The 27612-nt window shown below is 35.7% G+C and overlaps 1 protein-coding gene across 2 annotated transcripts in view; it reads right to left on the bottom strand.

The window, feature by feature from the left end:
* The window catches only part of TBCK (TBC1 domain containing kinase), a 236208-nt gene that overhangs the window by 106882 nt on the left and 101714 nt on the right, over positions 1 to 27612 (bottom strand). For both annotated transcript variants that reach the window (XM_061191187.1, XM_061191186.1), the window contains exons 21-22: positions 5015 to 5051; positions 3862 to 4023 (exon numbers count right to left, since the gene is read on the bottom strand). In XM_061191187.1, the coding sequence (XP_061047170.1) occupies positions 3862 to 4023; positions 5015 to 5051 (199 nt within the window). The remainder of the gene's footprint in view (positions 1 to 3861; positions 4024 to 5014; positions 5052 to 27612) is intronic.

The following is a 27612-nucleotide window of genomic DNA, read 5'->3' as shown; positions in this document are numbered from 1 at the left end:
AATATTACATGCTACATGTACTTTAAAAAATAGTTATGCATATTTGGTACCAGGTTTTGTGTCAGGTACATTATGTATATTATCTTTCATGCTCACCCTAACACTAAAGCAGATATTTTTATCTCCATTTTACTGAAACTTTCATAATGTATAGGATTCTCTTTCCAGTGAGGTTAACAACTTGTCCATGTTCACACAGCTACTATATGCCAGAGCTGGGAGGTAAACTCATATCTATTTCACTCTACAGATCACTCTTTTCAGTGGCAGAACCATACTGAAAGTTTCCCAATTCACACAGGTAGTGAGTGGTGCAATTAGGACTCAAACCCATATGTCCTGACTCCAAAGACTGTGCTCTCTATCTACTATACTATGTTGTCTCTGAGCAATGAAAAGAGATATTCTTCTTAGTCGTAATATACATACATATATATACATTGAAGGCTTACTTGACTTCTTAGGTAATTCTCCATTGCTTTTGCTAATAAGGAAATCTATATGATTGATATCTACCTCAGTAATATATAGAAAAAGCCAAATGGGGTGATTGCTTCATTTATTCTACCAATAGGAAAGCAGTCATGATAGAAAGGAAAAAGTGAGGAAAATCATAATAATGATGATGATGGTAATAACATTAATAATAATAATCACTTACATAGCACTTGCTCTTTGCCAGGCACTGCTCTAAGTTGTTTAGTTGTACTGATCTATTTAGCACAACAATCCTATTAGGTAGGTACAATTATCATTTTCATATAAGCAGGGTTAAGGAAACAGATACAAAGAGGTTAAGTCATGTCCCTAAGGTCACACAACTGTAAGGGGTAGAGCTAGGATCTAAAACCCAGGTGATCTGGCTCCACATTCCATGCTCTTAACCACTAGGCTATTGGGACCCTCTTTGTAGAAAGAAACAACTAGAAAGGGACAACTTAAAAAAAAAAAAGCGAGGTTATTTTGTTTACAAGGTTACCAACTGGATGGTGATTCCATCATATTACTGTCAACAGATGTTCTGAACAGTGAATTTGCTAATCTGCTTCAGCAAAGAATTTAGTTAAATTTGTTCTGATTGCTTACTTATGCTTTTAAACTCAGTTAAGTGGGGATTTCAGTAAAGCACAATATATTTAATAAATTCAAATTAATGTTTAATCCTAACCTATCTTTATCTACAAAGTCTATCTCAAGAATTAAGGTGAAATATAGAGTTAGCCTATCTCTTCTCATTTTGTAGACTTAAAAAATGGTTTTTTATTTCTTTCAAACATGTTCCAAGCTTATGTCACATAATATTTTGCTTAGAAAAGGTGCAATCAGTGTGTTTGTGTGTATATTAATCTGGATTCACTTTTTAGGACTTCCCATGACCACTTCCTAGTTCCTTCAAGCATCAAGTACAGTTAGTGGGCTCAACGTGATGAAAAAAGACATCTATTAGATCTAATTAGAAAAGACATCCCAAATAAGTGCACTGTGATTAAAAATAAAAGGAAACACAGGTGTACTTAAAGGCAAAGTTTACATTGAACCCCTCCACCCTTCTTTTTTTTTAAGTCACAATTTTCTTATAAACTTTTTTTCTTCCCCAACTGGAATCATATAGTGACCAAGTAAATGAAGAGCCAGAATAATGGCAGTGAGGATCAATGCAATTCACATCGATAGAAGGCATCCTACTTTCAAAAGTAAGTAGTGTTTACCTTTTCAATGAGTCAGTTCTAACAAACATATACTCTTACTTTCTGATTTCAGAAATAATGACTTTAATGTACAAGCAGAATTACCACTAATCTGCTTATACAATATGAAAACAGATTCCTTCACCAGTGTATAACTGGAATATTTATGCACAAAATTGGAAAGGTATTAAATTTACTTTACTTGAAAATGCACAATCATCATTCCTAACATATATTTTTTAGACCTGACCAGAAAAATTCTTTTAATTCTAATCAATCATCCTCTGCTTACTTTGGCAATTTAGAAACAACAGGAAAATATCTGCACGGTACAGACAGTATTTGTAGTTTGCGAAACTAGCTTTTTTGTAACTGTTCAACACCAATAGGAAAAAAAGAGAGAGAACTTGATTTTCATAAAGAATCTCCCAGAAAAAAAAACATAAGAACTAAACTACTATTTGTTGATACAAGAAATAATTAACTTTAATTAAAGTTTGATAAGTTAGAAAGCTGATGGTGAATACTTTTAATCTGTGGGGAAAGGGGAAGTAGAAGTTTTAAAATAAATCCAATAATTTTTGTTATTATTTTCCCAAAAAGGATGAAGATTTTCAACAACAGGAAGATCATCCACTAAAAATAAAAATTGGGGTAGGCAGCAGGTTTCTTTTCTTTTTTTTTCTTTTTTAGTTTTTCCTCCAGCGTTATTGAGATATAACTGACATAAAGAATTGTATATATTTAAAGTGTACAACAGGATGATTTGATATGCATATACTTTGTGGAATTATTATCACAATCACATTAACTAATACAGCTATCACCTCACATAGTTACTATTTTTGTTTTGTGGTGAGAATGCTTAAGATTTACTATCTTAGCAAATTTCAAGCATACAATACAGTATTATTAACTATTGTCACCATGTTGTCTTTTAGATCCTCAGAACTTATTCATCTTATAACTGAAAGCTTGTATCCCTTTGAAGGTTTATTGTAGTGTAAGTCCTCACAGTTGGCTTTTGTTTTTTTTTGAATTTTTGAATTTTATTTTATTTAGTTTCTATACAGCAGGTTCTTATTAGTTACCTATTTTATACATATCAGTGTATACATGTCAATCCCAATCTCCCAATTCATCCCACCACCACCACCACCTGCCCCGCCACTTTCCCCCCTTGGTGTCCATATGTTTGTTCTCTATATCTGTGTCTCTATTTCTAGGCAGCAGGTTTCTTATTTCTTTTGAGAGTACTTATTAAATATATAGTGTTAAGGTACCTTTCTTTTATTCTTTGATTTTTAGACAAATTTATCTCTTGGATAATTTTAAGTGTGTTTATTTTCAGCAATCACTTGTGGCTGCCTGAAAATATGGAGAACAGCAATAAACACATAGAAGGGTTGGAGCCAATGAAATGCTATTTGAAGAAAGCAGAATTTTTCTACTTGAAAAACATTTTGGTTTCCACAAAAATGTAGTTTAGTTTTTTCTTCCACAGATTGTTATATCCTATGTAACCATATTACTTTCATCTTTTCAGCGACAGCATCAAAGCTTAAACCATAGTTACATATTTCTACACTTAAGCATTCAACTCCCAAATTTACAAGCTCCTCACTTATGAATACAATATATAGCTTGACTTACTATCCTGCATTGTATAACATGGAATTTCCCTGGAGTGTGACTTGCTCTCCCAAGAGGACAGGGTTTCTCCTTTCCTCAAACTGTCAAACTGTTAGCAAGCAGCTATGGATAGGAGAGAGCAAAGTTCCATGTGAATTACATCTCTGTATAAACTTAGATTCTCAAACCCCTTCCCAAGTGGCCTTTATTTACTCTCTATCAGTTGGAGATAAATAGGCCTATCCTAAGCAAGGCAAATGTGTCATCCCGCCCGCCCCCACCGCCCCGTCCTTTACCTTTTTGACGGAATCACTGACATGAAAGTAAATAATAGTGAGCTATTATGACCCAGTTTTATATCTACAAAGCTGGGCCAGCAGAACAGGTACTATACAAGAGAGATAATTCAGAGACGGATGATGAGGCTCAAGCAGAAGAGATTCTGAAGGCTTGTATGATTATTTTTGCAAATTGTTATAAGAATGTCTCATTATCCTATAATTAAATTTCACTTAGTAATTCCATTTATATATATCTATACCTGGTAAATCAGAGAAGAGAAGAATGCACTCATTAAAGCCATTAGACAAAAGCCGGTCACGCAGCTGCTGAAGAATTGCTACTCCGATACAGAATGGGAAGGAGGAATTCCCAAGCAGTAAGGTATCCCACAAGTGGAAAATTTTGTGCAGTGGAAATACATCTGTAAAATGACAAATATAAATAAATTAATTGAAATTAAAAAAAATTAAAACAACAACAAGCTACTTTACTAGACATGGTAATTCCCTTATGGTCAAAACTATTAAAGAACAAATACTGGCAAACTGTTTTTTATAAATTGCGTATTTGGCTTTGTAGATTTATTGCTTCCTAAGGCATCTTAAAAAACTGATAATCAGATTGATCAAATAGATGACATTTTCTAGCCACCATTATCAATCTTGGTATAGCTGTTACATTCATTCTGTTTCTTCCTAGAATTTTCAGGTCATATTATTCTCACAAGTTTATATACTTAGAAGAATTTTAGTACTGTTATAGATTCAGTATCATATTTCTATTATGCACTCTAAAAACTGCTTTTTAAAATTCCCATAAAAATATCTGATTAGCAATTTTTTATTTTCTGAAACTTTCTTTTTTTCATTTATCAATACTCTGAACATCTTCCCAGGCCAGTGCATACCGATCTACTTCAAATATTGTATTCCATTAATCATATGTACATATTTAAGCAGAATAGCCACTGTATTAATATCTGTAACTGATTAAAGTATTACATATTCACATAAACTGTTTATTTCTAGAGGAATTCTAGGATAGGAAATAACAAAAGTATTAGTTATTAGACAATCTCTAAAAATTGAGCCTGATTTGGTTGTAACAGTTGCCTTCCAAAACTTTATGTAAATACTATAGTTAATATTAATTTATTTTTCAATAGAGGGCAGAGATTTTATGAATGTCATGATATGTCAGATAGGTTTTCATCCTATAGAACAACCTTTTTGATATTTAGTAGTCAGAACAATTGAAAAATATTTCTACCCAACTATATTACCTTAGAATTACATAAGGATGCTCATGTAATTAAATCTGCTTAGTATTACTGTAACTATAATATACTGGGGAAGAATGGAGCTGTTCTTTTGCTAATACAATATTGAAAGAAAAGGGAAAATGATACTTACGAGTAAACATGGTGAGAAACCAAGGGATGGCATAGAGCTATGAGTGGAAAAAGATAGGGATGCAGGGGATGGATAAAGAGGAAATAAAAGAGATAATTAGAATGACTTCCAGTAAACTGAATGGTAAAAATAGCTCTATGTTTTGGTCTACTCCATTGATTAAAAACATTCTTTAACACGACATGCAGAAATAAACTCAAAATGGATTAAAGACCTAAATGTAAGGTTGCATACTATAAAACTCCCAGAGGAAAACATAGGCAGAACACTCTTTGACATAAATCACAGAAATATTTTTTTGGATCCACCTCCTAGAGTAATGGAAATAAAAACAAAAATAAACAAATGGGACATAATTAAACTGAAAAGCTTTTGCACAGCAAAGGAAACTATAAACAAAATGAAAAGACAAACTATGGAATGGGAGAAAATATTTGAAAATGATGCGACTGACAAGCGATTAATTTCCAAAATATATAAACAGCTCACACAGCTCTATATAAAAAAAAATCAAAAAATGGGCAGAAGATCTAAATAGATGTTTCTCCAAAGAAGACATACAGATGGCCAAGAGGCACATAAAAAGATGCTCAACATCACTAATTATTAGAGAAATGCAAATCAAAACTACAATGAGGTATCACCCCACACCGGTCAGAATAGCCATTATCAAAAAGTCTACAAATAATAAATGCTGGAGGGGCTGTGGAGAAAAAGGAACCTTTCTACACTGTTGATGGGAATGTAAATTGGTACAGCCACTATGGAGAACAGTATGAAGGTTCCTTAAAAAACTAAAAACAGAGTTACCATATGATCCATCGATCTTACTCCTGGGCATATATCTGAAGAAAACTCTAATTCAAAAAGATACGTGCGCCCCAATGTTCATTGCAGCGCTATTTACAATAGCCAAGACACATGGAAGCAACCTAAGTGTACACTGACAGATGAATGGATGAAGAAGATGTGGTATATACATACAATGGAATATTACTCAGCCATAAAAAAGAAAGAAATAATGCCATTTGCAGCAACATGGATGGGCCTAGAGATGATCATTCTAAGTGAAGTAAGGCAGACAGTAGATGTGGAATCTAAAAAATTGATACAAATGAACTTATTTATAAAACAGAAATAGACTCACAGACATAAAAAACAAACTTACAGTTACCAAAGGGGAAAGGAGGGGGGATAAATTAGGAGTTTGGGATTAACATATACACAATACTGTATATAAAATAGGTAACCAACAAGGACCTACTGTATAGCACAGGGAACTATACTCAACATCTTGTAATAACCTATAATGGAAAAGAATCTAAAAAAGAATATATATATATATATATATATTTATATATGTGTGTATAACTGAATCACTTTGCTATACACTAGAAACTAACACAACATTGTAAATCAATTATACTTCAATAAAAATTTAAAAAAATAAAAGAGAATCTAGATAATTATAATTATTATCACAAATATTCTATTAAATAATGATATCTATTACAAATGCTGCAGATGATCCTTTGGCCAAGGCTTACTCCACGGAGTATTTTCATTTCATCAAAGACTACACTCAAGACAATGCCTAATGCAAACACAATACTAGCATGCTAATTTCAAAGGTCTACTTTTCAAAGGAGAACTTTTGTTCTTAGGAATAAAATATTCCTAAGATTTGAAGAGTCTTCATCAGTGTTGAGTTACCCTTACTGAGTATTTTTTGAGACATGATGAGATGATATTTGAAAAATGTCCAAAATGTCTCATTAAAAAATTTTTATGAAGCTTATGCCTTCTAATACCACTTTCTAAATTAACAGGAAGCTTCATAAGAGACTAAAAGTAATGAGATCTAGGAATGAAATAATTTGGTTCTTTAGATGAGTGACAAATTTATTTTCCTAAGTTTACTCTCTAGAAATGAAACACATACACACATACCAATTAATTTTGTGAGATTTTGAAAGTGAGAAATCATTCTTAATTTCTAAAAGTAGAGTAAAATCTCCTTTGTTAATAACAAGTATCAAAAACCAATAATAATTTATAGAAAAATCTGAAAAAGCTCTACTTTTATGTTTTATGTCAGTGCATGCTCCTATTAGACAAAGATTTTTGTACTACCTATAGGGTTTAAATAAATAGTTTTTCAGCACCTATCAATTGTGAATTTACAAGTAGAGTTGAATATTTCTTTGCATTATACACAATTGAGTATCTATGCTATTAAATGCCAGTCAAGAACCATAAGTACAGTTATAGACTACATTAAAATCTAAGTACTGTATATGAAATAAACCCATTGCTCCCCACAAGATCATCACTTATATACACTGACACAGCCATTACAAATGGGGAAACTGAGGAGTACAGAGGTATGTGACTTCACTATAGAGTACTGGTTGTAGAAAACAAAATATAATAAAATCTGAATCTTTCAGCCTAATTTAAATTTAAACATACAGTCTGTATATGTAAGTTCCATCATTATTATTTAACTTTTCTTTCTTTTAAGGATATAACATAAATTATATTATGCTCTACCCTTCTGATCAAAGCCAATTGTTTGTCATTAGGAATCTTACCTGAGTTACTTCAGCAACAAACTAACAATCTCTTTACCCACATATTGAAGAGAGCATGTGTATGAGGAAGAACACAATGTGGGGAGGAACCACCTGAAAGGATCGGGGGGAAACATGCCAGGCTCACACAAAGCCAGGCATGGTTCATCTTACCACTAGCCAGAATTTTTTTAAAAACCCTGAAATAAACAAGGCATAAGGTAGAGTACTGAAAAGGATATTGCCTTAGTAATGGGGCAAAATTATGCTCCCAAATTATGCTGCCCTGGTCTCACCTAACAAACATTAAAAGCAAGCCTTGAAAAGATCAAACTGTTTCAATGTTACCTAGCTGCATCTCAAAATAAAGCTCAAGAATATTTACAAGAACATAAAGATATCCAATAACCAACAAGGTAAAATTCACAATGACTGAAATTCAGTAAAAAAATCAGTAGTGCAAAGTAGCAGAAAAAAAATGATCATAATGAGGAGAAAAATCATTCAATCAAAATGGACAAAGAACTAACATAAATGTTTGTAATAGCAGGCAAGGATGTCAAAATGCTTTTTATATCTGTATACATATGTTCAAAAATCTAACAAATGATTGAACACGTTAAGTAGAGACATAGTAGATATAAAAAAGAACCAAAAAAACCTTTCTAGAGATGAAAAATACAATGTTTGAGTCAAAAAATACACTGAATAGGACTAAGAGCAGATCAGACATTGCAGAAGAAAAGATAAGTAAGCCTGAAAATACAGCAATAGAAACTACCCAAAATGAAACACGGACAGGGGGAATAAAGAAAAACAAAACATGTCCTATGCATCAGTGAGCAACTTCAACCAGCTGAATATATATGTTATTGGAGACTGCAAAAGACAGAGAGAAGATGAGAGGGGACAGAAAAAATATTTGAAGAAATAATAGCTGAACATTTTCCAAAAGTGATGAAAACTATAATCTGATAGAGTAAATAATCTCAAGAACCTGAAACACGTGAAACATGAAGAAAACTATACCAAGGTACATCATAATCAGATTTCCCAAAAAATCTTACACTATAGCCAGAGAAAAAAGGCACACTATGTAAAAGCATCAGTGAGAGGAATGTTTTCTTGTCAAAAACAGGGCACAAAAAATGACAGTGGAGCAACATTTTTCAAGTAATAAAAAAAAAAAAAACTATCAACTTAGAATTGTATGTCCAGCAAAAATATCTTTCAAAGAGAAAGGTAAAATAAAGACTCTCACACAAACAGAAACTGAAAGAATTCATCAGCAGCAATCCTGCACTATAAGAAATGCTGAAGTCTTCCTTCAGGAAGAAGGAAAATGATACCACATGGAAATCTGGACCTATACAGAAGAATGAAGAGACTCAGGATTATAAAAATGTAGTTAAATATAAAAAACTTTTATTTAAAAAAAAATCTTTAAAAATAAGTGACTCTCAGGAATTCCCTGGCGGTCCAGTGATTAGGACGCCACGCTTTCACTGCCAAGGGCCTGGGTTCAATCCCTGGCCAGGGTACGAAGATCCCACAAGCTGCGTGGCACAGCCAAAAAAAATAAAAGAAAAAAAAAAAAAGTGACTCTCTAAAGCAAAACTAATAATTTATGTGGAGCTTATAATATATGTAGAAATAAAAGGTAGGCCAACAATAATACAAATGCCAGGAGGGGGAAATGGAGGTATATGTTGTAAAGTATTTATACTATATGTGAAGTGGTATAATACTACTTAAAAGCAGATTATAATAAGCTAAAGAATTATAGTATAAACCAGAATTTCTTAACCTCAGAACTATTCACATTTTGCGTTGGACAACTCTTTCGAGGGGGAGGTGTAGTTTGCGTTTTAAGATTTTTGTAGCAACCCAGCCTCTTTACTAGATGCCAGTAGCACTTGCTCAGTTTTGTCAAAAATGTCTCAGACTTTGCCAAAAAATCCCGTGGGAGGCAAAGCTGCCCCTGGTTGAGGACCACTGTGTAAATCTTAAAGAAACCAATAAGAAAACAACAAAGAGTTATAGCTATTGTCTCAACAAAGGAGATAAAATAGAATCACAAAAAATATATCCAACAAATCCGAAGAAGGCAGATAAAAAGGAAAAAGAGAACAAAGAACTGATAGGACAAATAGAATAAAAATAACAAATTGGTAGGTTTAAAGGCAGCCATAGCAATAATCACAACAGAAGTCAATGGTTCTTGTGATGGTTAATTTTATGTGTAAACTTTACTGACACAGATGCCTAGACACTTAGTTAAACATTATTCCGGATGTGTCTTTAAGGGTGTTTCTGGATGAGATCAACATGAAAATCTGTAGACTTCGTAAGGCAGACTGCCCTCCCTAATGTGAGTGGGCCTCATGGAATTTGTTGGAGGTCTGAATAGAACAGAAGGTAGAGTAAGGGAGAATTCACTCTATGCCTGATAGGATAAGCAGTGAAGAAAGCATAGTTCTAGCTTGTAAGGAGCTTACAGTTCATTAAGAGCAGTAGCTATTCATTAGATATTCTCTCAGTCCATTCCAATTAGGTTCTAGCCTTCACCTCACCACCAGAACTGCTCTTCTCTTGGTCATCAAAGGTCTCCATGTTTCTAAATCTAATGGTCAATTCTCATTCTCAGTCTTTACCAATCAGCAGGCTTTGACATAATTTACTATTCTCACCTCCTCTAACCGCCTGCCCCCCACCTTAACTTGGCTTCCAAGAAACCACATTCATCTAGTTTTCTGACTGCTCCTTCTCCATCTCTTTTGTTGGTTCCTATTTATCTCCCTGACTTAAATATTGGCATGCCCTATATTCAGTGCTTAGAATTTTTTTCTCTTCTATTTTCTCCAAATGATGTGAGGACTTATATTTACAGCTCTATCCCAGACCACTCTCCTGAAATCCAAACCGGTATGTACAAATGCCTACTTGACATTTCCACTTGTATATCTGATAGATATGCATATCATGTCCCAAACTAAGCTCCTGACACTGTTTCCAAAATCTGTGCCTCCAAGTATAGTCTTCCAAATCTTCGTTAAGAGCAATCCTATTCTTCCAATTGCTCAGGTAAAAAAAACTGTGGAATCATTCTTTTCTCCTCTTTCTTCCACACTGTACATTTGTCACCAGCAGTCCTGCCAGCTCTACCTTCAAAATATATCCAGAATACGAAAACTTCTCACCACTTCTACTGCTAATTTCCTGATTCAAGCCACCATCATCTCTTGCCTAGATTATTACAATAGCCCATGACTAGTCCTCTAGATTCCATCCTTGCCCCTCCTTGGATTTTTCTTACCACAGCAGGCAGAATGATCTTGTTAAAATGTTTAGATAAGAACATGTAGCTTTCAGTGCCTTTCCACTACCAACAATAAAAGCTAAAGTCCTAACTATGCTCTATAACAGCAGTCCCCAACCCTCTTGGCACCAGGGACCGGTTTCATGGAAGACAATTTTTCCACGGATGGCGGCGGGAGGGGAGGAATGGTTCAGGCGGTAATGTGAGCCGCGATGGGGAGTGGCAGATGCAGCTTCGCTTGCTTGCTTGCCTGCCCCGCCGCTCACCTCCTGCTGTGCGGCCCGGTTCCCAACAGGCCGGGATCGGACAGGTCCGCGGCCAGGGGGTTGGGGACCCCTGATCTATAAGACTGTGTAATCTGGCCCTTCAATTACCTCTTTGACCTTCATCTCCTTGTTCCCTGTGCTCCAGTCACACTGATCTCTTGTCTCCTGGCAATTAGGTTCTAGCCTTCACCTCACCACCAGAACTGCTCTTCTCTTGGTCATCAAAGGTCTCCATGTTTCTATCTCCTCAATTCATTAAGGCATTTATTCAGAAGTCACCTTTTCTGTGAGGCTTTACCTTACTGAAATATTCAATCCCTCCTTCACCTGAGCACTTAACCTCCATGTCCCTGATTTAGCTGTTTTTTGTTTTTTCTTCAGTACTTATCACTACCTAACATACCACAAAGTATATTTATCTTTATCGTCTACCCCCCACTAAAATATAAGTTGAATGAGGGCAGAGATTTCTGTCTTTTTTTTTTTCCATTGATGTAACCAGGGCCTAGGAAAATGTCTGGTACCTAATAGGCACTCAAATATTTGTTGAAAGAATGAAATATATAATAAAGATATTTGAAAGGGACAGATTAAAAGATTAAATAGTCACAAGATTACACAATTTATTGAGAAGTTTTCAATACATATGAAATAAAGAGAAAATCAGTTAATCTTCCTTGGTGTGTGTGTGTGTGTGTGTGTGTGTGTGTGTGTGTATCCTTCATATTAAATAGTAGCAAGTATGGAAAAAACATTAAACTTGAAATGTTGAACTATATACCTATACTTTGACAACAATTATGAAAACAGTTATTAGAAATAAGCAAAATGAAGCATATTCTAATAAATATTTGAAAAGTAATAATTCAAGTTGAATAGATTTCTTTAATATAATATATAACAACTCCTAGGTGCTCACCAGCACCAGTCACTGCTTACCAACTAAAGTCAAGTAAATAAATATGTAATATACTCTGTGAGACTGTAATGCCTGTTATTTATTCCTTCTATTATTTCTCCCTATTAAAATTTTAACTGATATTTTCATCTTAAATAATTTCTTAGCATATTGATATATCTTCATAATACAGTCTGATACAAAAAAGACAGCAAAATAAGATAATTTTGAATACTAGGGTAGTTTAGGTTTTAAGTTAAAAAATAACAAATAATGAAATGTTTTCTTACAAATATGAAAAATATATAAAATTAGTCTTATTAAGTTAGAGATATTATTAGCTACTTCCCGATTTAAAGTTGGAAACAAACCCAGTGAAAAGAAATCATACATTCATACATTCTGTTTTCTCCAGATCATGAAATTATATGTTCTTGAATTAGCCTAGTGCTAGTCTGCTGAAAGAGTCAGCTGAGTAAATACTGCCCCCTAGCAATAATCAAGAAAGTATAGTGTTATTTACCATTTCATGAAGTCTTTCTATACGGTCTGGTAATGTCAAAGTTAGAAACATCAATAGGAAAAACAAAGGCAGGGGCTCATTAACTTGATTTTCAAGAGCAGAAAATTAAGGCTCAACAACTTACAAATGTATAAAAATGAAAAAGATTAAAAAAGGAAATATTTCTTATAATATAAACTCTAGGTGAATGTTTTGTCAAATGGATTTATTTACAAACATATTATGTGTTCTCTCTCTCTAATATACATAGTAATAATAAAACAATACAAAAGGGAGTCCCTTCTAATTGACTTTCTTAATCTATTTTTTTTATGAACATATTTTCTGTTTACCTCAAGTCAAAAGCATTTTTCTATTTAAGTTACTGTAAGCCACCTCTGTAAAATGCATGTTGACCATTAGATGGATGCCTTGCAATGATTCTCTGCCTTAGAAAAATGTACATCTAGCCATTCAAGTAAAGGATGCTTGAAAAACAGCAGGTTTTCAAAGCAGTAGACTATCATATATTTTCTTGAAATTTTGAAACTCTGGTTTTGTCATCTGGTAGCTACATATCTCTTTGAACCTTTAGGATTATTGTGAAGATTAGTTAATGGCTCTAAAACACCTGGCAGATGATGTGGCATATATCAGATATCAGCATAGGAAGTACAATTATCATTCTTAATAACAGCCCAGAAGCTTCTACAATAGGAAAGTATTTCAACAACCCAAAATTCTGAGTTAACCTCATGAAGCCATCTAACAAAAGCTACACACGTTTTGGAACCAGGAGATAGGAGTGGAAGGTAAAGAGAACAGAATCCTGAGCACTGGGAACTGTACATGATGTTTCACAGGTCGAGGTAGACTCAATTAATGCAAGGCACAGACGAAGAAGGCTAAAGTATTTCCAGTCCTGCTGGCTCTCAGAATCAATATTCCTCAATCCCATGTCAACTACTCTGAGTTCACAAAATTTCAAAAATTCTTACATAAAATCTTTTCCCTCAACTTTTCAAATTCTACAAGATCCTTTATTTTGTCTATATCTGACTCTCTATTGCCTTCTTAACCACATATAAAATAACATGACTTGATATGAAGGAAAATTCTTGAAAATCAAGAATATGTCCCATAAAACATTTGTATTGTTCCATTGTGTTACTCATTTTCAAAAGACTGTTAGCTTTTTCAACGATGAACAAAGATGATGGCTTACGTTAAACCAGGATAAATTCGGTGGAATGGGAAAGGGTTTCACATAAATAAAAAAACTACATAATACAGGCAAAAGCGGTAATAAACAGCTCTCCTTACTTAACAGTACTCCTGGTCTCCTATCTTCTTAGAATCTTGGGGAAACATTTGCAAGTACAAAACCTGCCTTCATAACCAGCAACAAGGGGACAAAAGTCAGGAGGTGAGAATTATAAATCTATATGATAACAGTGATTTACACAGCAACTCTTTAGAATATTTTAAATAGAAAAAAATGACATTCTGATATTTTTGTGAACCAGTAACCCAGAAACAAAAGACTATCTGTTTCTAATCTTTATCTTAATAAAGCAGCCAATAAATACTGCATTCTTGTAGATAAAACAAAGTAGTATGGAACACAGTGCCTGGCACATTAATGACTGTATTGAATCTATAAGACGTGCTATGTAACACCTTCTGGGAGATGGAAAAGTACCTTAAAAATCAAGCAATAAAAAAGGTTAAAATTTAAAATGAAGTAGCAATCTCACCAACTCAGACAAACAAGAAAGTCTTTATTGTTGTTAGTATCATATTTCCTCCAGCAAAGTGTTTTGTTAACTAATGCAGCAAAATAATATATCCATTATAGCTGGTAATATAATGCTTTTCTAAATGTAAATCATATTAACATAACCAAAGAAACAGTGCAACATGAACAGATTCTAATAAGTAAAACAAGAACACCGATAATGGTTAACCCCTTAATACTATGTACCTGGAACTGTGTTAAACGGTCTATATGTATTATCTCATTTAATCATCACAATAATCCTAAGAGGTAAGATTTATTATAATCAACATTAAGAGGACTGTGGATAAGAAAAACTAACTTAAGTGTTTAGCTAGTAAGTTGAAGAGTCCGGATGAGAACCCTGCCCCATTTGACACCAATGTCTGAGTGCTTACCCAAATTGTGGTCACAGACTTCTGGGGATCTTCAAGACTCTTCAGGGGCCCCAAACTTCAAAGTTATTTTTATAACAATACTGAGATGTTTTTGCTCTTTTTTACTATGTTAACATTTGTGCTAATGGTGCAAAAACCACTGGTGAATAAAACTGCTGGCACCTCATCACAAATCAAGGTAGTGGAACAAAAGTATAGAAGTCATATTCTTGTGAAGGAGTAAAAATTATTAATTTTGTTAAATATCTTTTAAAATGTTCCATGAGACAAAATGGGAAGCATGCATAAAGTACTTGCACTGTGCACTGAAGTAAAAGATTGTCTTGAGAGGGAGCTTCGAGATGGCGGAAGAGTAAGATGTGGAGATCACCTTCCTCCCCACAAATACATCAGAAATGTATCTACATGTGGAACAACTCCTACAGAACACCTACTGAACGCTGGCAGAAGACCTCAGACCTCCTAAAAGGCAAGAAACTCCCCACGTACCTGGGTAGGGCAAAAGAAAAAAGAAACAACAGAGACAAAAGAATAGGGACGGGACCTACACCTCTGGGAGGGAGCTGTGAAGGAGGAAAGGTTTCCACACACTAGGAAGCCCCTTCGGGGCGGAGACTGCGGGTGGCAGAGGGGGGGAGCTTCAGAGCCACGGAGGAAAGCGCAGCAACAGGGGTGCGGAGGGCAAAGCGGAGAGATTCCCGCACAGAGGATCGGTGCTGACCAGCACTCACCAGCCCGAGATGCTTGTCTGCTCACCCGCCGGGGCGGGCGGGGGCTGGGAGCTGAAGCTCGGGCTTCGGAGGTCGGATCCCAGGGAGAGGACTGGGGTTGGCTGCGTGAACACAGCCTGAAGGGACTGTTGTGCCACAGCTAGCCGGGAGGGAGTCCAGGAAAAAGTCTGCAGCTGCTGAAGAGGCAAGAGACTTTTTCTTCCCTCTTTGTTTCCTGGTGTGCGAGGAGAGGGGATTCAGAGCACCGCTTAAAGGAGCTCCAGAAATGGGCGTGAGCCGCGGCTATCAGCGCGTACCCCAGAGACGGGCATGAGATGCTAAGGCTGCTGCTGCCGCCACCAAGAAGCCTGTGTGCAAGCACAGGTCACTATCCACACTGCCCCTCCCGGGAGCCTGTGCAGCCCGCCACTGCCAGGGTCCTGTGATCCAGGGACAACTTCCCCGGGAAAACGCATGGTGCCTCAGGCTGGTGCAACGTCATGCCGGCCTCTGCCGCCGCAGGCTCACCCCGCACTCCGTACCCCTCCCTACCCGCGGCCTGAGTAAGCCAGAGCCTCCAAAGCAGCTGCTCCTCTAACCCCATCCTGTCTGGGTGGAAACAGATGCCCTCAGGCGACCTACATGCAGAGGCGGGGCCAAATCCAAAACTGAACCCCGGGAGCTGTGCGGACAAACAAGAGAAAGGGAAATCTTCCCCAGCAGCCTCAGGAGCAGCGGATTAAATCTCCACAATCAACTTGATGTACCTGCATCTGTGGAATACCTGAATAGACAATGAATCAATTGAGGAGGTGGACTTTGGGAGCAACAATATATAAATTTTTTTTCCTTTTTCTCTTTTTCTGAGTGTGTATGTGTATGCTTCTCTGTGTGATTTTGTCTGTATAGCTTTGCTTTTACCATTTGTCCTAGGGTTCAGTCTGTCCTTTTTTTATTACTTAAAAATTTTTTTTTAATAATTACTTTTTATTTTAATAACTTTATTTTATTTTATCTTCTTTCTTTCTTTCTTTCTTTTTTTTCTCCCTTTTATGCTGAGCCGTGTGGATGACAGGCTCTTGGTGCTCCAGCCAGGCGTCAGGGCTGTGCCTCTGAGGTGGGAGAGGCAAGTTCAGGACACTGGTCCACAAGAGGCCTCCCAGCTCAACGTAATATCAAACGGCGAAAATCTCCCAGAGATCTCCATCTCAACATCAAGACCCAGCTTCACTCAATGATGAGCAAGGTACAGGGCTGGACACCCTATGCCAAACAACTAGAAAGACAGGAACACAACCCCATCCATTAGCAGAGAGGCTGCCTAAAATCATAATAAGGCCACAGAACCCCAAAACATACCACCAGAAGTGGACCTGCCCACCAGAAAGACAAGATCCAGCCTCATCCACCAGAACACAGGCACTAGTTCCCTCCACCAGGAAGACTACACAACCCACTGAACCAACCTTAGCCACTGGGGACAGACACCAAAAAAAAACGGGAACTACGAACCTGCAGCCTGTGAAAAGGAGACCAAAAACACAGTAAGTTAAGCAAAATGAGAAGACAGAGAAACACACAGCAGATGAAGGAGCAAGGCAAGAAATACCAGACCTAACAAATGAAGAGGAAATAGGCAGTCTACCTGAAAAAGAATTCAGAATAATGATAGTAAAGATGATCCAAAATCTTGGAAATAGAATGGAAAAAATACAAGAAACGTTTAACAAGGACCTAGAAGAACTAAAGAGCAAAGAAACAGTGATGAACAACACAATAAATGAAATTAAAAATTCTCTAGAAGGGATCAATAGCAGAATAACTGAGGCAGAAGAGCGGATAAGTGACCTGGAAGATAAAATAGTGGAAATAACTACTGCAGAGCAGAATAAAGAAAAAAGAATGAAAAGAATTGAGGACAGTCTCAGAAACCACTGGGACAACATTAAACGCACCAACATTCGAATTATAGGGGTCCCAGAAGAAGAAGAGAAAAAGAAAGGGACTGAGAAAATATTTGAAGGGATTATAGTTGAAAACTTCCCTAATATGGGAAAGGAAATAGTTAATCAAGTCCAGGGAGCGCAGAGAATTCCATACAAGATAAATCCAAGGAGAAACACGCCAAGACACATATTAATCAAACTCAAAAATTAAACACAAAAAATATTAAAAGCAGCAAGGGAAAAACAACAAATAACACACAAGGGAATCCCCATAAGGTTAACAGCTTATCTTTCAGCAGAAACTCTGCAAGCCAGAAGGGAGTGGCAGGACATACTTAAAGAGATGAAGGAGAAAAACCTACAACCAAGACTACTCTACCCAGCAAGGATCTCATTCAGATTTGACGGAGAAATTAAAACCTTTACAGACAAGCAAAGGCTAAGAGAATTCAGCACCACCAAAGCAGCTTTACAACAAATGCTAAAGGAACTTCTCTAGGCAGGAAACACAAGAGAAGGAAAAGACCTACAGTAACAAACCCAAAACAATTGAGAAAATGGTAATAGGAACATACATATTGATAATTACCTGAAATGTAAATAGATTAAATGCTCCAACCAAAAGACATAGACTGGCTGAATGGATACATAAACAAGACCCGTGTATATGCTATCTACAAGAGACCACCTCTGACCTAGGGACACATACAGACTGAAAGTGAGGGGATGGAAAAAGATATTCCATGCAAATGGAAATCAAAAGAAACCTAGAGTAGCAATTCTCATATCAGACAAAATAGACTTTAAAACGAAGAGTATTACAAGAGACAAAGAAGGACACTACATAATGATCAAGGGATGAATCCAAGAAGAAGATATAAAAATTGTAAATATTTATGCACCCAACATAGGAGCACCTCAATACATAAGGCAAATACTAACAGTCATAACAGGGGAAATCGACAGTAACACAATCATAGTAGGGGACTTTAACACCCCACTTTCACCAGTGGGCAGATCATTCAAGATGAAAATAAATAAGGAAACACAAGCTTTAAATGATACATTAAACAAGATGGACTTAATTGATATTTGTAGGACATTCCATCCAAAAACAACAGAATACACATTCTTCTCAAGTGCTCATGGAACATTCTCCAGGATACATCATATCTTGGGTCACAAATCAAGCCCTGGTAAATTTAAGAAAATTGAAATTGTATCAAGCATCTTTTCTGACCACAATGCTATGAGACTAGATATCAATTACAGGAAAAAATCTGTAAAAAATACAAACACATGGAGGCTAAACAATACACTACTTAATAACTAAGAGATCACTGAAGAAATCAAAGAGGGAATCAAAAAATACCTAGAAACAAATGACAATGAAAACACGACGACCCAAAACCTATGGGATGCAGCAAAAGCAGTTCTAAGAGGGAAGTTTATAGCAATACAATCCTACCTTAAGAAACAAGAAACATCTCAAGTAAACAACCTAACCTTACACCTAAAGCAATTAGAGAAAGAAGAACAAAAAAACCCCAAAGTTAGCAGAAGGAAAGATATCATAAAGATCAGATCAGTAATAAATGAAAAAGAAAAGAAGGAAACGATAGCAAAGATTAATAAAACTAAAAGCTGGTTCTTTGAGAAGATAAACAAAAGTGATAAACCATTAGCCAGACTCATCAAGCAAAAAAGGGAGAAGACTCAAAGCAATAGAATTAGAATGAAAAAGGAGAAGTAACAACTGACACTGCAGAAATACAAAGGATCATGAGAGATTACTACAAGCAACTATATGCCAATAAAATGGACAACCTGCAAGAAATGGACAAATTCTTAGAAATGCACAACCTTCCAAGACTGAACCAGGAAGAAATAGAAAATATGAACAGACCAATCACAAGCACTGAAATTGAAACTGTGATTAAAAATCCTCCAACAAACAAAAGCCCAGGACAAGATGGCTTCGCAGGTGAATTCTATCAAACATTTAGAGCAGAGCTAACACCTATCCTTCTCAAACTCTTCCAAAATATAGCAGAGGGAGGAACACTCCCAAACACATTCTATGAGGCCACCATCACCCTGATACCAAAACTAGACAAAGATGCCACAAAGAAAGAAAACTACAGGCCAATATCACTGATGAACACAGATGCAAAAATCCTCAACAAAATACTAGCAAACAATTCAACAGCACATTAAAAGGATCATACACCATGATCAAGTGGGGTTTATCTCAGGAATGCAAGTATTCTTCAATATACGCAAATCAATCAATGTGATACACCATGTTAACAAATTGAAGGAGAAATACCATATGATCATCTCAATAGAGGCAGAGAAAGCTTTCGACAACATTCAACACCCATTTATGATAAAAACCCTCCAGAAAGTAGGCATAGAGGGAACTTTCCTCAACATAATAAAGGCCATATATGACACACCCACAGTCAACATCGTCCTCAATGGTGAAAAACTGAAACCATTTCCACTAAGATCAGGAACAAGACAAGGTTGCCCACTCTCACCACTATTATTCAACATAGTTTTGGAAGTTTGAGCCACAGCAATCAGAGAAGAAAAAGAAATAAAAGGAATCCAAATCGGAAAAGAAGAAGTAAAGCTGTCACTGTTTGCAGATGACATGATACTATACATAGAGAATCCTAAAGATGCTACCAGAAAACTACTAGAGCTAATCAATGAATTTGGTAAAGTGGCAGAATACAAAATTAATGCACAGAAATCACTTGCATTCCTATACACTAATGATGAAAAATCTGAAATTGAAATTAGGAAAACACTCCCATTTACCATTGCAACAAAAAGAATAAAATATCTAAGAATAAACCTACCTAAGGAGACAAAAGACCTGTATGCAGAAAATGATAAGACACTGATGAAAGAAATTAAAGATGATACAAATAGATGGAGAGGTATACCATGTTCTTGGATTGGAAGAATCAACATTGTGAAAATGACTATACTACCCAAAGCAATCTACAGATTCAATGCAATCCTTATCAAACTACCACTGGCATTTTTCACAGAACTAGAACAAGAAATTGCACAATTTGTATGGAAACACAAAAGACCCCGAATAGCCAAAGCAATCTTGAGAAAGAAAAACGGAGCTGGAGGAATCAGGCTCCCTGACTTCAGACTATACTACAAAGCTACAGTAATCAAGACAGTATGGTACTGGCACAAAAACAGAAATATAGATCAATGGAACAGGATAGAAAGCCTAGAGATAAACCGACGCACATATGGTCACCTTATCTTTGATAAAGGAGGCAAGAATATACAGTGGAGAAAAGACAGCCTCTTCAATAAGTGGTGCTGGGAAAACTGGACAGCAACATGTAAAAGATTAGAACACTCCCTAACACCATACACAAAAATAAACTCAAAATGGATTAAAGACCTAAATGTTAAGGCCAGACACTATCAAACTCTTAGAGGAAAACACAGGCAGAACACTCTATGACATAAATCACAGCAAGATCCTTTTTGACCCACCTCCTAGAGAAATGGAAAAAAAAACAAAAAAAACTCAAATGGGACCTAATGAAACTTAAAAGCTTTTGCACAGCAAAGGAAACCATAAACAAGACGAAAAGACATCCCTCGGAATGGGAGAAAATTTTTGCAAATGAAGCAACTGACAAAGGATTAATCTCCAAAATTTACAAGCAGCTCATGCAGCTCAATATCAATAAAAGAAACAACCCAATCCAAAAATGGGCAGAAGACCTAAATAGACATTACTCCAAAGAAGATATACAGATTGCCGACAAACACATGAAAGAATGCTCAACATCATTCATCCTTAGAGAAATGCAAATCAAAACTACAATGAGATATCATCTCACACCAGTCAGAATGGCCATCATCATAAAATCTACAAACAGTAAATGCTGGAGAGGGTGTGGAGAAAAGGGAACCCTCCTGCACTATTGGTGGGAATGTAAATTGATACAGCCACTATGGAGAACAGTATGGAGGTTCCTTAAAAAACTAAAAATAGAACCACCATACAATCCATCAATCCCACTACTGGGCATATACCCTGAAAAAACCATAATTCAAAAAGAGTCATGTAACACAATGTTCATTGCAGCTCTATTTACAATAGCCAGGACATGGAAGCAACATAAGTGTCCATCAACAGATGAATGGATAAAGAAGATGTGGCACATATATACAATGGAATATTACTCAGCCATAAAAAGAAACGAAATTGAGTTATTTGTAGTGAGGTGGATGGACCTAGAGTCTGTCATACAGAGTGAAGTTAGTCAAGAGAAAAACAAATGCCGTATGCTAACACATATATATGGAATCTTAAAAACAAACAAAAAAAAGGTCATGAAGAACCTAGGGGCAGGACGGGAATAAAGACACAGACCTACTAGAGAATGGACTTGAGGATACGGGGAGGGGGAAGCGTAAGCTGGGACAAAGTGAGAGAGTGGCAGGGACATACATACACTACTAAACGTAAAAGAGATAGCTAGTGGGAAGCAGCAGCATAGCACAGGGAGATCAGCTCGGTGCTTTGTGACCACCTAGAGGGGTGGGATAGGGAGGGTGCGAGGGAGACGCAAGAGGGAGGGGATATGGGGATATATGTATATGTATAGCTGATTCACTTTGTTATACAGCAGAAACTAACACACCATTGTAAAGCAATTATACTCCAATAAAGATGTTTAAAAAATAAATCTGTTGCTTAGTGTAAAAAAAAAAAAAAGATCGTCTTGAGAAAAAAGCACTTGGGCAATCATTTCAGCTATGAGTGAATGTAGGTGTTTTTTTCAAGAAATGCCATTTTTTACTTGTAAGAATAACATAAAAACAATAATTTTTTTCAGGTGTGGATATTTGGCAGATATTTCTCAAAAATGAAGTGAACCTGTCACTTCAAGAAACAATTCTAGCTGTCAGGTGAAGATTAGAATTTTGGAAAACTTGTATCTACCACTGTTAGCTTGGCAGCTTCTCAATACTTAAGGACTTTTTGGATGAGATCAGTGGTGATATTAACGAATGTGATTTTTTTGATATTGTATAATAAAATGTGTCATAGTTGAAAGATCTGCATAATTCAGCACACCAGTATTTTCTAAATGACCAATGCACAACATTACAAAATCATGTATGGGTAAAAGAGCCATTCAAAGTGCAAGATAGATTGATGAACTTGAATATAAAAGAATCTGAAAAGTTCATTGATATAGTTTTAGACTGTACATTGCAATGAAGCTTTAAGAAACTACCACTGTCTGAAAAGGCCCTTTGCCATAACATGCCCGTGTAGGGCCACCAGATTTTCTTCATGTACTTCAACTAAAACAAGGTATTGCAACCGGATTGAATTTAGAAGCAGGTATGAGAATCTAACTTTCCTCTATTAAGTAGAAATTGCAAAAATATAAAACAGTACCACTCCTCCATTATTTTTTGTTTGTTTTGGAAAACAATTATTTTTCAGAAAAATGTTATTTTGTTAACATGCAACGGTTTCATTATTGTCATTTTTAAATAAATAAATACATAATTTTTTAAATGTCTCAGTAAATACTAAGAGATATAAACCCACATAAAAACTCTTTGGGGGCTTCCCTGGTGGCGCAGTGGTTAAGAGTCTGCCTGCCAATGCAGGGGACACGGGTTCGAGCCCTGGTCTGGGAAGATCCCACGTGCCGCGGAGCAACTAGGCCCGTGAGCCACAACTACTGAGCCTGCGCATCTGGAGCCTGTCCTCCAAAACAAGAGAGGCCGCGATAGTGAGAGGCCCGCGCACCGCGATGAAGAGTGGCCCCCGCTCGCCGCAACTGGAGAAAGCCCTTGCACAGAAACGAAGACCCAACACAGACAAAAATAAATAAATAAATAAATAAATAAATAATTAAAAAAAAAAAAAAAAAAACTCTTTGGGATACTTGATAATTTTTAAAAACGTGAATGGGTCCTAAGACCGATCAAAAACTTTGAGAGCTGCTGCATCATACCATACATCCTTCTTTTTTTTAAAAAAAATTGAAGTATAGATGATTTACAACATTGTGTTAGTTTTAGATGTACAGGACAGTGATTCAGGTTTGTTTTCTTTTGTTTTCTGTAGAGTACATTCCATTATAGGTTATTACAAGATATTGGGTGTAATCCCCTGTTCTATGCAGTAAATTCTGTTGCTTACCTATTTTATGTATAGCAGTTTGTTTCCGTTAATCCCATACCCTTAATTTGTCCCTCCCCTGCTCCCTCTCCCCTTTGGTAACCATAAATCTGTTTTCTATGTCTGTGAGTCTATTTCTGTTCTGTATATAGATTCATTTATATTATTCTTTAGATTCCACATATAAGTGGTATCATATAGTATTTGTCTTTGTCTGACTTATTTCACTAAGCATATACTTCCTTTTACTTGTGTCTCAACCAGTATAAGGATACATTAGATTGAAAACAGAGTGAGGATTTACTAAAGAGGGAAACTTGATGGATACTTAACTTGTATGTATGTGTTCTTGGCAAGAAGATACCAAAATATTACTTTGTCATTGCCTACGGAATTAATAAGTCTTTGGCTTCTGAGATATGAGTCCTTTCTGAAAGGTAATTAAGCTCTATCGTAAGCAAGAGAGGTCAGTAAGCCTTTTGTATTCAAGGGCTTTAAAGAACCCAAGGTCAGTAGAATGGGGTTAGGACTAAAGTCAGGGAAAACAGCAATAGCCAGACAAAGGACACATCCTGGCACTCCACAGATGGATTAGAACAGGTTAGTGGGGACTCTTGTTATGGGAGACTCTAAACAGGGTGCAACTTCCTAATTTACCCTGTAACCACACTTGATAAAAATCTAAAAAGCTCTTTGTCACTAATCTCCTCTTTAGATTAAAACCTAAAATTTCTTTATGTAACAATAACAACATGAAGGCCAGGAATGAATGAAGGAACAAATGAACAAACAAAACAAACAAATAAATACATAAATATTTCTGAGAAATCCTTTCACATTTTTGGTAGTACAAACTCAGCTCAATATAAATTTTGAAAATGACAGTGATAAACTTTTAGGGAGGGAGAAAATCGGTAGTAGTATAAGCATCCATTAAGACTGTAGTTAAATGACAATGGTTTTGCCAGCATACTTGCTTATCACTGAATTTGTTAGCTTTATCTTTAGCAGACAGTAGGTTCAAGAGGCACATATAGTACTGAGATACAGCCCTTATCATTTCTCTTACTGGCCACCGGACAACTTTTCATAATTTGCAGGTTGAATGCTATTTATAGCATTTCAGAAAAATAGTTTCCTTAAGTATGAAGAAGCATACTTTCCTGTTCTCATTTCAAAGGCCTGGTATGTTTTCAGAAGCAGAACATACACCAAGACAGAAATGATAAAAATCACTCTGGCCCCAATTTTGCCAAATACACATTACTCACCCTATTTATATGTAAATCGCATAACTACCATGATATATATAATCTAAGCATCACATCAGTGCACAATATTCCTAACTATTCAAGCTTCAGCAGTACTCAGTATTCAGAGTTCTGTGACCCACGGCAAATGGAAAGGAGCCAGAAATCACAATCTTTCCTGCAATAGGAGTCTGCATTTTAATGATGGAAGATTAATGAGGGCTTACTTTGATAGGATTAGTTATTGAGCAGGAAACTCAGTTTGGGATCTCATTACCAAAGTGTCCACATTTGCCCTTGATGAATCCTAGCCTGTATTGTTGTTGGAGGTGCAGAAAGTCACTTAAGCAATCATCTTTTTTTTTTTTTTTTTTAACGTCTTTATTGGAGTATAATTGCTTTACAATGGTGTGTTAGTTTCTGCTGTATAACATAAGCAATCATCTTAAAGGTAGAACACTGAAGGCAATAATTCGGGAAAAAAAAAAAAAGAAAGCAAGACTGCACATACAAACTAATGACATGTAACTAAAAATATGTGATTATTAATAGAATAAGAAAAATGTTAGAAAAATTCTCCATTTCATCATACCTCTCCCACCACTATTCATTGTCAATAATCTCTACGTTAAAAACATCATATCTGTTTGCAAAATTAAATTTAAAAATAGTCTCAACATTTTAATGTTATCTCCAAACTTGAGAAACAGGCCAACAAAACACACACAAAAAATCAAGTTTTCAAAAAATAAAAAACAATCTTCCTATTAACATTTTAACTGTGTTAAATATCTTTCCTTTTGCCCTTTCTCTGTGACAAAAGAATAGTCATAGAAAAGGGAATTTCCTCCAGGTTAAGATATATTCTCTTTCCCCTAACTTCTCTTTTGTTAATTCTAGGACTCTCAATAGTGATAGAAGTGTTCCCTAGAGGATGTTTGGAAATACATGTAGAGTCATTTTTCAGAAATAACGTGTAGGCATTTTATTGTCACAATGATTAGGGGATTATTATAGACAATCAGTGGCTGGGGGCCAGAGATGCTCAGTACTTGCCACATACTGGACATTCTCAACCCACAAGGAATTGTCTCCCACCCCATGTGACTTATGAATGTCTCATAAAACTAATAACACTATATATATGAATCAATATTACTTTCGCATTACTAGTATTGAAGCTTTTACAAGAAGTTATACAAAAATACCCCAGTAATTATAGGAGAGGGTCATAATGGAGAGGGAAGCTAAATAGAATAAAGATATTGTATCAAAATTATTGAATTATTAAATAATTAACTCACCTTATATAGCAGCACATTTAACAAACACTAAAGTACCCTCCACTAAGATTTAACAAACATTAACTAACATTTTGTCACAAATGCTTTGAAAAATTTTTAAAGCAAAATAGTACATTATAGATTCCAATATAATGGAAAGCCCCTTTCTACCATTCCTCAATTCTAATTCTCTCTTCTTAAATATTATGTTTTGTACTTTCTACAACTTCTGTAAGAATTCCTTCCTAGATGGAAATTATAAATACGACATTCCATATGTATGTCTTCTAGGCAAGCTAGAACTTATTTTTATGTATGGTGTGAGGTTGGCTTTGATTCCCACCTCTCTCCATATAGTTACCCAATTGCATCAGGGCCATTTATTGAATAATCTTTTCAAATTGACTTATAGAGCCATTTGTGTCATATACCAAATTCCATATCTGGATGGGTTTATTTTGTGCTTTCTGTTTTACTAGTTTATATTAATATCACTGCATTAGTTTTCTTTTGGTTAATATTTGCCTCATATTTTTTTAATCTTTTTGACCAATATCCTTAAATTTTTACATTTGTCTCTTATAAATAGCATATAGATGGATTTTTTAAAATATCTAAAAGTTTCCTTTATTAGGTAATCTACTTAGCTTACCCTGTTTCTGTGTTTTCTCTATGTTTTTTAAAGGGGTGGATGACTTTCCTTTGTTCCATACTCCCCCATTCTATTTAAAAGTTATACATTTTCTTTCCATTCTTTTAGTGAGTACCATTAAAATTTTAATATGCATTCCTGTACTTCTACATTTCTTGTGAGCAGAGACACTAACTGTCCTTTGTTCTGCAGTATAGTTTCAACGATGTTTGTATAAAAATAGCCTTGGTAAATAGAGATAGTCTCTTTTTGCAGCGACTGGTTTTCTTATAGCCTCAGAAGAAAAAGATAGCCTCTCTCTCTCTCTCTCTTTCTTTCTTTCTCTCTCCAGAGTAAAGGGAAGATATGTTTACTATCCATTTAAAAAAAAAAAATCAAGTTCCCTAAACTCGGAGTCCCTCTCCTATAACGCAATCCACTGCATTATGCAGGTATCATCTGGACCCTCTGTGTCGTCTCTATGGGATTTGGAAGCAAGGGAAGTCAAGACAAATATGCTAATGCTCATGCTGCTTGCTGTGCTGTGAGTGAGAAAGTCCTTTGTCTCTGACACAGGAGTCTTGGATTTTCTGCCAATACCCATGAAACAGTACCAGGCTCATTTATTAGCTTTTGAGTAGGGTAAAATCAAATCCCAGATCTGAAAGGATACTTGACTTGATGTCTAAATATAAAGAGCATATTTACTTTCCCCTCAAATGATACAAAATCATTAGAACACTTTTAAGTTGAAATCCCACTGACTCTTACCTTTCATGTTATTGTTACCTAGAATTTTACTTCCATCATGCTATTAGCCTTTCCCAAATTGATTTTACATATAAA

This window comes from Eubalaena glacialis, chromosome 5 (genome assembly GCF_028564815.1).
Source record: "Eubalaena glacialis isolate mEubGla1 chromosome 5, mEubGla1.1.hap2.+ XY, whole genome shotgun sequence".
Lineage (NCBI taxonomy): Eukaryota > Metazoa > Chordata > Mammalia > Artiodactyla > Balaenidae > Eubalaena > Eubalaena glacialis.
The sequence above is the reverse complement of the archived record's forward strand: the minus strand, read 5'-3'. Positions and strand labels throughout refer to the sequence as shown.